The 14,512-nt window shown below is 42.4% G+C and overlaps 2 protein-coding genes and 1 non-coding gene across 3 annotated transcripts in view; 1 reads left to right on the top strand and 2 right to left on the bottom strand.

Annotated features, from left to right (window-relative positions):
- Positions 1-30: 30 nt before the first annotated feature.
- rfc2 (replication factor C (activator 1) 2) lies at positions 31-6,569 on the bottom strand. Its single transcript, XM_004086303.5, has 6 exons — positions 6,288-6,569; positions 5,283-5,388; positions 5,103-5,204; positions 2,493-2,751; positions 2,147-2,407; positions 31-297 (listed from the first exon to the last, which is right to left on the bottom strand). Exons 1-6 carry the CDS (start codon positions 6,514-6,516, stop codon positions 187-189), a joined length of 1,068 nt encoding a protein of 355 aa, XP_004086351.1. The 5' UTR covers positions 6,517-6,569; the 3' UTR covers positions 31-186.
- trnak-cuu (transfer RNA lysine (anticodon CUU)) lies at positions 6,198-6,270 on the bottom strand. The gene has a single exon. It is a non-coding gene; the product is annotated as a tRNA-Lys (tRNA).
- Positions 6,570-12,150: 5,581 nt separating the features above from the next.
- The window catches only part of usp11 (ubiquitin specific peptidase 11), a 21,605-nt gene continuing 19,243 nt past the window's right edge, over positions 12,151-14,512 (top strand). Inside the window, exon 1 of the mRNA XM_004086312.5 lies at positions 12,151-12,417. Within this exon, the coding sequence (XP_004086360.1) occupies positions 12,308-12,417 (110 nt within the window). The 5' untranslated portion in view covers positions 12,151-12,307. The remainder of the gene's footprint in view (positions 12,418-14,512) is intronic.

The following is a 14,512-nucleotide window of genomic DNA, read 5'->3' as shown; positions in this document are numbered from 1 at the left end:
CGGCGTTTGAACAAAGCAGCAAGTCAAAACTGAGGCAGCAGCGTTTATTGCAAAATATATAAAAAGTTCTATTTTTGATGCTGTGGCACAAACGGCCAGTGTGAGCTGCTGTCAGAGAGGCGATCAGAACCGATCAGTGGAGGGCCGCTCAGCTGCAAACGGGTCTGGGGGAGCGAGCACCGACCCTCAGCTGGCAGCAGGGGGCGCCGTCTTACTGCAGAGTCGTCCCAGCAGACCGGCCATTTGCAGCAAGGAGTTGACGCCTTCAGCCACCCGCATATTGGTGTATCCAATCTCCTGAAACAGAAGAGCGGAGAGTTGAACGGCCCAAACGCCGGAGGAGCCAGCTGGTGGTCAAACATGGACGCTCCTCACAGACCAACACGGAGCTGAGAGGAAGCTGGAGCTTTGCTCACAAACGCAGCTTCTGAGGAACTGAATGTGGTTCTACAAAAGGAGAAATGACAACTGAACCTCCCTCTGATGGAGCTGCACGCCGTTTCCACCCCTCACTGCTTCCTGCAGGACGGTTTGAAGCCGCCGCTCTCTCCAATAAATGACAGGTGGTGTAATGACTAATATGGTCTGAGAGTTATTTTTCCACATGGTGAGATGATGAACTCTTTAAACCATTTTAAACCAAATGCTCTAAAGCTTTGGTTTTCATTAATTATTTTTACTTCCTTATTAAAAACTAAGTAACATGCAAATAAACAGGACTGCTGTTAAGTCATTGCTTTAGACCAGGGCTCTGCAAACTGCATGCGGCTCTTTCCTCCCTGTGCTGCGGCTCTCCGTGGTTTTTGCAATATGACTATCAAGTTCTCAGACTGTCGTGGTGCCTTTAACACTGTGGGGAGGGGGCGTGTCTGCGGCTGTGAACGCCGACCAGAGTCTGTTATGGGATGGAAAGTTCTTCTAAAAAGACAGTGCATGTTGAATGAGAAGTGAATCAAAGCCTCATCATGCAGAATCTCTGCGGGTCGTCTGTCCACCAGCTGTTGTGTGTCAGCTGTCCAGTCTATGTGACTGTCGACCTGCGTCACTGCCGGCGTGTAACCGCAACAATGTTCTGACCCAGGACGGACAACGATGGAGAATTTGAGGAAATGGAAGTTCCTGAAGTAAACAGTACGTGTAACCCTTGTGCTATCCTAGACACTTTACCATTGGGAGATGGGTCATCTAGACCCACTAGACAGTGTTCTGAACCTTTTTTCTTCAGTGATTTGTGATCTTCACTGGTGTCCATGGATTACATGAAATCTTTCCACCTTTATCCACCTTTGTCATGGTAGGGAGAACACGTCAATGTAAGGGTGGGGTCATCTAAGATAGCACAAGGGGTTAATGGCACCTGGGCAGATTTGTTTGCTTTCAACGAATGTGCCGGTATAATAAATATGTAATGAGGAATTAGCAAACAACAAAGTCTCAAATGTGGTGAGACATTCCAGAAAATAACATGCAGCTTTTGCCCCAAAAACATCCTGATCCAGATGAGAAAAAAAGTTCTGTGTTGAAAAAAATCTATTGGAGAACCGCTGGTTAATTACCACATATTTGTTAGTTTTGTGGCCTCTCAGGAAATAGTTCTCATCTAAACCCATTAAATGACAGAGGATCCAAAAAAGAAACATCTGTTCCTGAACTATAAAAGCAGGAATATTCTACCATTCACTGGAAACAGCAGGTTTTCCAAAAGGTGTTTCAGCTCTATTTGCCGAGCCCTGCTTTAGCCCATCCAACCCAAAGTCCTCTGCACACATAGAGCTGGAGTCCTGGAGCCTGACATTCTCTGTCCACCAAACGTCTGCTTGCTTCTTTCCTGGGTTCATAGGAAGGTCACAGCTCTTACAGACGTGAAGATTCAGCCCCTCACTGTCCGTCTGCATGGGACTCAGTGAAGCTGCCCTTCAAACTCCACCTGATCCTCTCCTTCCTGGAAAAACCTGAACCTGCTCATCCATCCCCCACAAACCATTACTTTGATGAAATCGACTGGATGAGTGAGAATCTACTCAGACAAACAGCACGTCTGCTGAAAAAGCATTTGGCGTGTGGTAAAGTCGTGGTTTCAAACGTTCCCTCCTCCTCTGAATGCTGTCACCTTCTCTCTTCTTGAACGAGGAAACAAACGTCTCACCTTGATGAACTCCAGCTTCAGGTACTCTGCCATCTGGTAGGTCTTGCAGACCCTGAAGATGTTGCCTATGATGTCCTCTGGGGAGTAGCCCAGCCCCCACAAATGCTCCACCACCTTGTACGCCTCGTCAATGTTCCCGTCCACACAGTGTCCCAGCATGCTTTTCACCAGCAGAGGGTGAGGCTCGTCGCACACTTTGAAGACATTCTCGCTGTTGATGTAGCCGAAGCCGGAGTGGGTGGACTGCAGGTTGTTCAGCGCCTGGGAGTCAAAACGAATAAATAAACAAGGCAGGGTGAACACAGCCTCTTGAAACCACGCCTACTCTCCAGGCTCCGCCCCTCACCTGCCTCATGTCCCCCTGGGAGGTGAAGATGACGGCCTCCAGGCCGTCGTCCGACACCGAGAGGCGCTCTTTTTCGATCACCTCCTGCAGCCGGGACAGGATCTGCCCGTCGGTCAGCTTGGCGTAGCGCAGCACCGCGCAGCGAGACTGGATGGGCTCGATGATCTTATCTGAGGCGTTGCAGGCGAGCGCAAAGCGGGTGGTCTTGGAGTAGATCTCCATGATCCTCCTCAAGGCCTGCTGAGCTCCATCCGTCATGCTGGACAGATCATCAGAAAAAGACCATCTCTGTCTTCTTGTTTCTGCTACTGCAAATATCCCTCCAGAATGACCTCTGACCTCTACCAGTCTACATCCCTGCTACAGGTAAACGTGGATGTTGTACAAAAGGCATTGGTAAGATATGGAAGTGATTCTGTAGCATAAATAAAAAGAAAAGTCAAAACCAGAAATGCTTTTTAACTTTCAAAATGTAGCTGCATCATATGACTCAAAATTAAAAGGAAAAAGTGATATTTCAAAATGCTTTTTCATTTTATACTTAAAACTGCTGATTATGTGTCATAATTAAAACGAAAATGCAAAGAGGGGATTGCATTTGCATTTTAACATCTCCCCTGGGAAACTTGTCTCAATAATCATTTAGGAAAAGCATTTCCAGAGGGGAGGCGGGGCGATGACGTCACTGCTTTCTCCGTGTGTCCGACACACCAGGAGCAGACTGTGTTAGCGGCAGAGAAGCCGGCTCTGAGTTGGTTGTGAACTTCTGATGAGTTTCCACAGCTTCTCAGGACTACATAGCAGCATGTCCAGAACAAAATAAAGACTGATGTAATTCCCACATATTTACAAATTTATTTGGAGCTTCGCGCTGAATTTGCTGTTTGATGACAGCTGGAGCACCATCAACAGACAGCAGATTTCTCCATGCTAAATGTTGCTGGTTGGACCAAAAACACTCACTCAGCGCGAAGCTGCAGGAGACTATCTTCATAATGTGCTTTTATTACAGTTATGATTATATATAAGGGCCTGCTCTGCTCGATCATATGTTTGTAAATCCGTGCGGTCAGACAACGCTGAAGTTTGCTTGCGATTCACAGCTTCTGATTGGCGAGGGCACTAAAGGAACATTCTGCTGCATTTTTCACATTAAGATCACCTAAAACCGGGTCCTGTTCACAAACCGCTGGAACCGGACTGCTCAAACCTGGATTCCTGGATCTTAATGCGAAAAATGCAGTGGAATGTTCCTTTAGTGCCCTCGTGAATCAGGAGCTGTGAATCGTAACCCAACTTCAGCGGTCGGACACACGGAGAAAGCAGTGACGTCATCGCCCCGCCTCCCCTCTGGAAATGCTTTTCCTAAATGAATATTGAAACAAGTTTCCCAGGGTGGGTGTGAAAATGCAAATGCAATCCCCTCTTTGCATCTTCGTTTTAATTATGACACAGAATAAGCGGTTTTAAGTATAAATGGAAAAAGCATTTTGAAATATTGCTTTGTCATTTTAATTTTGAGTCATTTGATGTAGTTACATTTTGAAAAGGAAAAAGCATTTCTGTTAATCCATTTTAAAAGTCAAATTAGACATTTCTAAATGAATTATGCTACACATTTACCAGAGAACGTCTTGAAAATGAAATGTCAAATACCATTTTCATTTTAATTAAGTGACAGAATAAGCTGTGTTGAGGAAGGAAATGAAAAAGCATTTTGGTGGAACACTTTTTCATTTTATTTTTGAGTCAACAAAGCATTTCTGGTTTCGACTTTGCTTTTTCTTTATGCTACAGAATCGCTTCCATAGTAAGACAAGGTACCGTCATGACTTTAGGTTTTTGGATAACAAATGTGTTCCTGCGTGGAATAATGTACCGTGTAATGCATAATCTGTTCATTGTTTTTTTTTTTTAAAAAAAAGAGAAAAACTAGCTAATTGGGGGACTTCATTAAAAGACCATATAAGGGGGGGGGGGGGGGGGGTGACGGCACAGCCGTTAGAAACGCAGATGAGGGGTGAGTGGCGAGGATTTTAACCTTCCAGCCCACAGGCCGCCAGTGACTGCACCACAGGTGGATTTGTTTGGACTGAGCCCCCCGACATGTTCGGGCGCCGAGCGCTTTGACTGCAAAAGGAAGAAACCCGCCACGTCCATGGAGGAAGCATCATGGGGGGTGGGGGGTGGGGATGGCCACAAGCCGCTCTTTGTGATCTCCACGCAGGAAGGTTTCCTGCGAGAGGCTGAGCCAGAGAGCTGGGATTTAACGTGGGTGACATCTAACCGTTCTTCTTTACTGGTGGACCAGAGCACAGCCATCGCTTTAGGGAGGGGTCTTTTTTATTTTTTGACTCTCCTCATCTTTTTTGGAAAACGTTCGGAGTTTCCGGAGGGGAATTGAACTCTCTTAGACTAAACTAAGACTGGACACTAAAATGCTCTTGAATAGACCTATTCTATGGTCATTATGTTCGTGTGTGTGTGTGGGGGGGGGGGGGTTAATGTCTGGAAATGTCAGTTATTGTGTTCATCTGAAAATTGATTGTCCACATTAAGAAATTCTTTTTTGTGTTTATTCTTTAGTAACTCTAGTGAACTGTTAGTTACCTGTCAGCTTCATCCAGGATGATGATTTTGTGTCGACCTTTGGGCAGCGTGACCTTCTGCTGAGCAAACATCTTAATTTTGTTCCTCACCACATCAATGCCTCTGCAGAAAACAAAGTCTGACGTTCAGCTCTATTCAGGCAGGAACCACACACACACACACACACACACACCTACACACCTGTCATTTGACGCATTAAGCTCCAGCACGGCATCTTTCATGGCAGACCCCAGCAGTGCTCGGGCCAAACACAGGATGCTGGTGGTCTTTCCGGTCCCTGGAGGTCCTGAAAAGATTTTTTTAAGAAAAGATAAATGAACAACAACAGAAAAAAACAGCTCAATCGCTTATTTTGTGATGCATTACGTGTCTGACAATGCTAGTAATTTATAAGTTGTTAACTGTGCCTGCTGGATAGGATCAGAATACTACACTTGTGTAAACATTCCTGCTCTCTTTTCTGCTCAATAGAATCATTGTCTTTGTGCTGATAAATGACTGAACCAAGCGCATGAAGACAGCACGTGTTGTCGGTTACATACATGTAAACACAATCCTCACATTAGTCACTGTCCTGTAATAAAAGCTGCATTTCTTTACTTTTCAAGTCCCGCTGAACTTGGAACGTCTATGGAAATGCTTTTCCAAAGGAGAAGTCTCTTTTGGTGAACGGGTGAGAGTCTGACATGCACATGAAAATGCAGAACACCAGGGGGCGCTGCTCTGGAAATTCATTTGAATTATGACACAAAAACACCATAACTTACAATGCAATTGATTTAAAGTTGCGTTCAAATTAGTTTAAAGCAAACCATGTTTTTGGAATGTCATTGATTAATATTGTACATTAAATTGTAAACTGCATTTTCAAAATGGTCAAATTGCATAATGAATTCAATTCATTAGCTAAAGCATTTTTAAAGGTTGTGATCAAATTACAAATTGAATATTCCATTGAGAGTTGCATAATAATACTTGAAATTGTGACTCAATACAGCTTCCATGGAGTTCACTGTGTCTAATCTTGTCCAGCCGGGTCCTACTCCCCGTAGTTCACTACTCCCCAGAGTTCACAATAAATAAAATAAAATGCCACGCCCAACGTGGGGCTCGAACCCACGACCCTGAGATTAAGAGTCTCATGCTCTACCGACTGAGCTAGCCGGGCTGAGCCCCCACACTGACCCGCTATGATAATGTTCGGGACATTCCCCTCCCTGGCGAACACCTCCAGTCGGCTGACGGTCTCCTCGTTTCCAACTATCTCGTTCAGCTTCAGCGGCCGGTACTTCTCCACCCAGGGCAGATCGTACGAATATCCTGAGCTCTTAGACGAAGACTCGCCGGTGTCCGACTTTTGTCCGCTTTCTCCTGCTTTCTGCCCATTTTCTGCCTGCGACATTTCTGCGTCCATGTTGTCCACTCCGCGCGCCAGCCCGCGAAACGCAGATTGACTCTCCGACAGCTGATTGGCTGAGCTTTGTCTTTCGACGCATATGATTCGACGAAAAAACACCGCGATATTTGGTGGTAACGGGATTGGAAATACGTCACATCGAAGCAAAACATCTCCCCATTAAACTATTTTTTTATTGAACATTTTTAGAATATAATACAAAAAACATTTATAACAATACAATATAAGCATACAACATCGATATTCTCTCACCATTTCATTTTCCCATCAAATATAACTCCAAGATACCTAAAATGACCCACTTGCTCCTGTAGTTCTCCACATAATTTTAAGTTTACAACAGTTTTCTGGTTCCCAGTAAAAACCATGCATTTTGTTTTAGCCACTGAAAACGTGAAGCCCCAATCAATATTTTAACTGTCCCCTCTTCCACAAGGCTCCATCATCTGCAAATAATGCCTTCCCAAATGTATATCCAATGGAATTATAGAAATCATTAATTATAATTTAAAACAGCACAGGGCTAATCACACGTCCTTCCAGGGTTCCATCATCTACAAAGTATATAGAAACACACTTCTGACTGACTTCTGACTTGAACATGCTTATCAAATAAAAATCCCTTTATCCAAAAATAAATAAGTCCAGTAAGTCCTAACCTAACAAGTTTGATCAATAAACCCTCCTTCCAATTCCAAATCATGTCATACGCCTTTTCTAGGTTAAAAAAAACACTGCAACCAAAGTTTCCTTATTTACTTGGGCTTTTCTGATGTCCGCTTATGGGCAGACTGCAGGGTTCATTGTCCCTCGACCTTTCCTAAAACCATTCTGATATTAAGACAATCGTTTTTTTACTTTCCAGGTAATAAGTCGGTCTCTCAGTTATCATTCTCTCCATTATTTTGTTGCCATGTGATGTGAGTGCTATTGTACGACGGAGTATTAGGGCCACCAAAAAAAAAAAAAAATAGAGCCACCAAAAAAAAAAAAAGTAAAATTACGAGATTTTATCTCGTAAATTTAGGAGATAAAAACTCGTAAATTTAGGAGATAAAAACTCGTAAATTTAGGAGAAAAAAAGTCGTAATTTTAGGAGATTACAGTGGAAGTTAGCACGCAGAGCAGCAGGTGAGCGCCGTGCAGCAGCAGATCAGACCGACTAAACTTTGTTGAACAGGTGAGCTGAATGTTTATTGATAACGTTCCAAATGTCTGGAAGGTCATTTGTTTGATTTACGATTCATTAAAGTTTTATTTATTGATGGTTGGTTTGCAGGATCTCTGCAGCCCGATGAAGCCGTCGTCGGTGTCCCTGCAGCTGTTCGCTTGAATCCTTTCTTCCTCCACCAAAGACAAGACTCTACGTCTGTGTGACGCTTCCGTCACACAAAAGGAAGAGCACTTTTTTGGCATTTTCAACGTTCCAAAGCTAATATAAAACACTATTTTCATTCCTCTTTATTGTTTTATGCTGAAACGGGACATTTCATCTGCAGAAGGGGGCGTTTGTAACACTGTTTACTTCCGCATTGGTGTTGGGATGACAGGTTCATGACGTAATGAGACAAATGAACTTCAGGATATGTGAATGAAAAGGAGAATAAAGGCTGCAGCGATTGTCTACACCCAAACGTGTCTCTGAGCTCCTTATTTTACATATTAAACTCCGCTTTACTGACACTGAACCCCGGAAAGACTGCTACACGGAAAATAATCTGATTTTGAGTCGCCAAAAGGTTCAGAATCTCTTTGTTTTAAACCTATAATAATCCGGAAATGAAGCTTCACAAAAGGCTCCACATACTTCATCTTCAAGCTAGGCTCCGAAAAACGGACAACTTCTGTGTTTTTTCCTTAATCTACGACTTTTTTCTCGTAAATTTATGAGATTTTAAGTCGTAAATTTATGAGATAAAAAGTCGTAAATTTACGAGTTTTTATCTCCTAAATTTACGAGATAAAATCTCGTAATTTTACTTTTTTTTTTTTTTTTGGTGGCTCTAATTTTTTTTTTTTTGGTGGCCCTAATACTCCGTCGTACTATTGCTCTGTAATTTTCTGGGCTGCTTATATTTTTTTCAGTAGTAATATAGGAATAAGCACAGCTTCTTTCTAATTACTCTGTATTTTACCTTCTCTCCAGACTTTGTTATGCATATCCAGTAACTTCAACTTCCTTTGCCTACCTAAACTCTTTAGCATAACATAACTTACGCCATCTCTACCTGGTGATGTAATTCTTGATTTATGTAGTGCTAGATCCAGTTCCAAGGACGTGAACGGAGCATCCATTCCTGTCATATAAGTGTTCCCATCAATATTATTGTAGTGTCGTTCCCTTGTTTTATCCCTCCTTTCTTATCCCTCCTTTCTCCTATATCCAGATAAATTCTCATTACTTTGACTTCTCACAAAGGTTTTAGCCAATATTTCAGCTTTAATCCCATAAGATATCGCCAAGTCATGACCTAACTTTAAGACTGGGTATTGTAGTTTCCTATTTATACCCTTCATTTATCCAATCATTCCCCAAACTGCACTAATCGGTGTAGTTTGACCAATTCTTTCATAAAAATCCCTCCAGTACTCTCGTTTCACCTTTTTAATAACTCTTCTCGTTTGCACACAAAGTCTCTTCTAGTTCAATAGGTTTTCATAGGTGTGAGTCCGTCTCAAGAGTTCCAAACCCTTTTTTCTGGTTTTAACTGCTGTCTTACAACCTTCAGTCCACCATGGAATATTTCTCCTTGTTATAGTTGCTTTACTCTTTGGAATTGTCAGTTCTGCTGCTGCAATTATCACAATTCCATTTCCTCAGCTTCTCCATGTTTTAGTGGTCCTCCTCACATATATCTGTAAATTCATCCCAAATTGCTTTATGAAACCTGCCTTTCCTTTCATTCCTTCCCTTTCCCCTCCAACCCTAGAGAAAACAGGATAATGGTCACTCCTCATTGAGCTGTTGTGTACATCCCACTCACAACATCCTGCCAAGACATGTGAGACAAAAGTGTGATCTAGTGCTGACATGTTCGCATATCTATTCTTGTTCTTCTCCCATCCTTGAGACACACATCCATCAAGTCCTCTAGTACCTCATCATTAGCATCTGTCGCCTTCCCTCCCCATAACATGATGTGCATTAAAATCCCCACATGAGTGGACATGCCCACTGTCCAAACGGGTAACTGATTTAAGATGATTAAGATCCATCTTTTTGCATGGATTATAGTAATTAACAACATAGAGTCTCCTCAGGCTAATATAAGTTTATGTGCCAATGAATTCCTCTTGTGTACCTATTTTAATTACCTCTAATTTAAATTTTTATTAGTGAAAGTGGCACAACCACCTCCTACTCCCTCTGTTCTATCACACCGGTTTCCTGTATATTGACAAATTTTAAAATCTAAATTAGGCCTGAACCACGTCCCTTGAATACAAATGATATCTGTTTTTTGTTCCAAGTCATCAATACATTTCTCTCCACACCTGGGACACATTTGCTTGCCTTTATAAACAGCAGCAGTCTGTCCAAATCTCTGGTAGGGAAAACATCTTATGGGTTTAGGAACACATTCCTCAACAGTGTACGACATGCATCCCAGGTAAACCCTGTATGCCAGGCTCCTTCCCATCAGTATACACCCAGAGTCCCTCCTCTCAGCATCACGAAAAACACTTCATCTCCTTGCTTTTCTAACTTCTATCCCTCATAAGTTAGCTTTGAGTTCTGTAATGGACATCTGCACTGGAATGCATGCAATACTATGACAGAGTTTTAGGGCCACAAAAAATAAGATATTGTCTTGTAAATCTAGGACTTTAAAACGGCGTAATTTAAAAAAAATCAACATTGTTTGTAAACTGGCCCTGAAATTCCGTTGTAGTTTTCGGTAATTGATAGAACTATTGAATTTGTCCTTAAATGTGATTACCAAGTAGAAAAACTCCCTGTAAAACTGTCATTCTTTTACATTCAAGTTCAGCTGATGTACTCGTGTACAACCAGAACTTCACTCCTCATAAAACTCTACTTTGGAACAATGGATATGTGCTTTACAATGGGAAGTCTCTTTGTTTGCAGCACTGTATGGATCAAGAGATTTGATCTTTGTTCCACCTTATGGACAATCAAGGTAATTTATTATCATTTGAAAGCTTCTTTTCTACGTATAATGTAAAATGCAAAAAAGCTGAATGTAACAAAATAACCAAGGCAATTCCCTCAACAATAAAACAACTTATTGAAAATACTAATCTTGATATCTTATATCTCTGTGTCATGGATCAAGACTTTACAGAAAAAGAAAAACCAAACAAGATACTACGTAAACGTTTAAACAGTCATCTCTATCCCGTGCAATCAAACAAAAATTCTATTCTCAATTTTCTGTTTTTATATACATCTTATGTCTTTAATGTTAGTGTCTTATCATGATTTTAGCCCCAGTGTTTCTTGTGGGGATCTTTTCCTCCAGGGTCGGTGGTTGTTGCTGCAGTTCTTGCCCTTGCTGGGGCAGCTGGGGTCTAACTTTGCAGCTTCACGGCTGTGAAGTGAACCCCAGTGTTGTCCCAGTCTGGGTGGGCGCCGTGGCGATGCTCCCATGGCCGGGCTGGCTCCTGGTATGAAAGGATTCCCAAATACTGTTTCCTCACAGCAGAGCCAAGCTATACTTGTTTGTTTGTTTGTTTGCTTATTTATTTATTTAAGCTACATAGTCATTATTCTTTGTACGTGGGGGCCATGGGTCATGTGTTTTAACGGAGGGGAGTGGGAAGGGTGAAGGGTGGGTTGGGTTTTTACTGTAATATTGTGTGTTTTCCGTTCTTAATGGTAAAGCGCTTCGAGCTGCACAAAATGCATGAGAAGCGCTATTTTATAAATAAAGTTTGATTTGATTTGATTCTCCAAAAATTTTCTGAAGCATAAATTAAAAAATGGAGAACCAATTATTTAAAAGTCCCAGTAACCTCAAAAACAAAAGAAATTCATCATGAAATTTTAAACAAGATAATATCCATCCAGTGAACTGCTAGAAAGAGATTCAATGCGGAATGTGACTATTGTACTTTCTGTGACTCAGGAACAGAAACTATCTTTTCTTTCATTGTTCACACTCCAAGACTTTCTGGAAACATCTATTGGACTGGCTCTGTCCAGCTACAAATCAACCTCACTTTGGACAACATCATCTTTGGGATCGACCTGAAGGACTCACACATGGACTAAGCCTTAAACAATCTGCTGTTAATCTCAAAATGTTTTATTCATACCTTCATATGGAAAAAAAATACGGCCTAATTTCATTTTATTTAATAACATTTGCAAGACAGTTATTTTAATGCTTTAAAATGTATTTATAACAAGTTTACTACTGGACATATTAAAAAAATGTAATTTATTCCAAGCCCTTTTTTTACAAATATGTGTGAGTGAGGTTTAATTTATTTATTCATGTCATCCTTTTTTCATGTTACTTCTTTTATTTATTTTTCCTCAGTTAGGTTTACTTGTTACAGAGTCATTGTTAATGAACACAGTCAGATTGCCTGTTTGATCAAATAAAGTAAAAGAAAAAAAAAGAACTATAACCAAAACTGGGACGTTCAGATCCGGAAGTTGTCATCATCCGGGTCACCGCCACTTCCTACTTCCGCAAACACAGTTCTGTGTTGCTTCTTTCCCCCCGTTCTTCAATGCTGCGGTCGACTGCTGCCGTATATATTTCGTCACGTTGATGTTCATTACAGTTACGACATTTATGACCGATTGATTCCCACCATGACGGCCAACAGCCGCTGTTCCGCCGCAGAGCCTCCGGGTCTGGAGACCCAACGGCGGGAGATCGAGTGTCTGTTGCGGGAGTGTGAGCTCCGTGCCGGGGACAGTTGGTGAGTGTTCGCCCGCCACCGCCGCTCCCTGTTACACAGACACATAGTGACAGAAAGCCGCTGTTGTCACGAGCGAGGAGTTTCACGGTAGAGTCGAGCTGCTGTGGAGTTCTCGTTGTAGAGGTTGAAGTCCTCGGTGCTCGCCATTAGCTTCTCCTGTTAGCTGTGGTGAAGCTAACGCTAACGCCCCTGCTTTAATGAGACGTTCACAGTCGCCACGGAAGCTTTTCGATTATGGGATTTAATACAATTATAACACAAAATAATTTTTTGTGGCAGTATATTTTCTGTCGGCTCCGTGATCTGTTTGTGAGGCGCAACAGTTTGCTTTCAGTTTCGCTTCTTCTGATTGAGAAACAAACTGGGATTTATTATTACATTGACTCGAGTGTTGCTTCCAAAACGGAACTCGTTTGTTTCTGTGCTCTGAGTCTGACATATGTGGTTGTTTTGGGCGGTTGATAATGACAGTTTAACTATCAGCTGTGATTTTTTTTTTTTTTTTTTTTTTTTGCTCGAATAAGTGGGGAGATGATCAGATCAAGTGAAACTAGTTAGCTGGCAAAGAAGACTCGAGCATTCTCCAAACCTGCTTCTAAGATCCGGAAACAGGTTTTTGAGCCCATCCCTGCTAACCAAATAACAAACAAATGAATACTCAGCAAAAGAAATCTAAAAGGGACACCACTGAAGCAACTCAGCCCCATCTTCATCCACACCTGTGTCAAATTCTGCATTGACCTCTGAGACTCTTGCTGTGCCCTTAGTCAGGGTGAGAAGCTCGGCCGTCTTGAGAGATCTTAGAGTAGAGCTGCTGCTCCTCCACATCCAGAGGAGACTTGGGCACCTGCTCCTGGAAGCTCCTGGGATGTCCCACAGGGCAGTGGCCCCCGGATGACTGGACATGCTGGAGAGACTGCATCTTCTGACTGGGAATGCCTCTGGACCCCCCCAGAGGAGCTGCAGGAAGGGTCTTAGACTCTTTGCTTGGACTGCTGCCCCCGTGACCCGGACGAGCGGAAGAACATAGATGGATGAGTGGACTCCCCAGAGTTCTCCACAAATCCCTTCAAGTGGTTCAGACGCTCGTTTCATCACCCAATATCCATCTCTTCTGTTCTGGAGGAACCACAGCATCTTCCAGTAGACTCTAAATAGAATGCATTCTGCACATACACCTACAAGCCCCCCCCCCATCTGTTTAATTTCCATTGCCCCATCTCCTGTTCTGCCAATCTTCCTCCCTCCTTCAATTCAGCTAGAAGTTCCGCCTCAGGACCACAGAGAGACGAACTTTTAGCTAAACTTATTCTCTCAAATTGAACATGATTAGCTGTACAGATAAACCTGGTCAGTGGAGAAACTAGTTTACGGGTTTAGAAGCCGGCTTACTTTAGGACATGTAAACACACCTATTTGTCTTATCTACAACTATTAAACAGCTGTCCCGTCATTTCATCTTCATTATTCGCATTTTTATAGTTTCGTTAGTTCAGATTCAGCTGCTTGTGGTGTTTTTCAGCAGCAGGAACTGGATGTTATTAGAAGAAGAAAAACATGGCCCGTTCTTCTTTTTGTCACTTGAACGCAAACATTTTGGTCCTGTTGTGTTATGATCCCAACAAAGTGTCAGTCAAATGAGAGTCTGGATCTTAACTTGGTTCTGGGCCTCATGTGTCCAATTGTCCGACACAAAGTCCACTGCCAGTCTGAACACCTCACACTTCTTTGTAGACAACTCCTGGGCTTGAAGAAAATTAACTCCTGCTGATCAAAGTGCTGTGGTAACAAAACAAGCCCTTATCACCATACCTCCACCACCATGCCTGACAGTAAATTTGAGTTTCAGCAGATATTGCCTGGTCATTCAGATCCAGTTTTGCCATCTGCCTTTGTGTTGTCATGTTTCCTCACACAAAAGAAGCTTTGTCTGTGCAAGGAAGGAAAAGCCTGAAAGCATCTGTTTGGATAACACTTCTATGAACTTCTAATATGTACCACTTTTGAAATGCGGCTCTTGGAAAGGCTCATCAACATTTCTGGTAGTTACCAATTAACCCCCCCCCCCCCCCCAACAAAAAAACAAAACAAAAAC

Source organism: Oryzias latipes, chromosome 7 (genome assembly GCF_053564925.1).
Source record: "Oryzias latipes strain Hd-rR chromosome 7, Olatipes_Hd-rR_3.1".
Taxonomy (NCBI): Eukaryota; Metazoa; Chordata; class Actinopteri; order Beloniformes; family Adrianichthyidae; genus Oryzias; species Oryzias latipes.
This window is presented reverse-complemented; position numbering and strand designations above follow the sequence as displayed.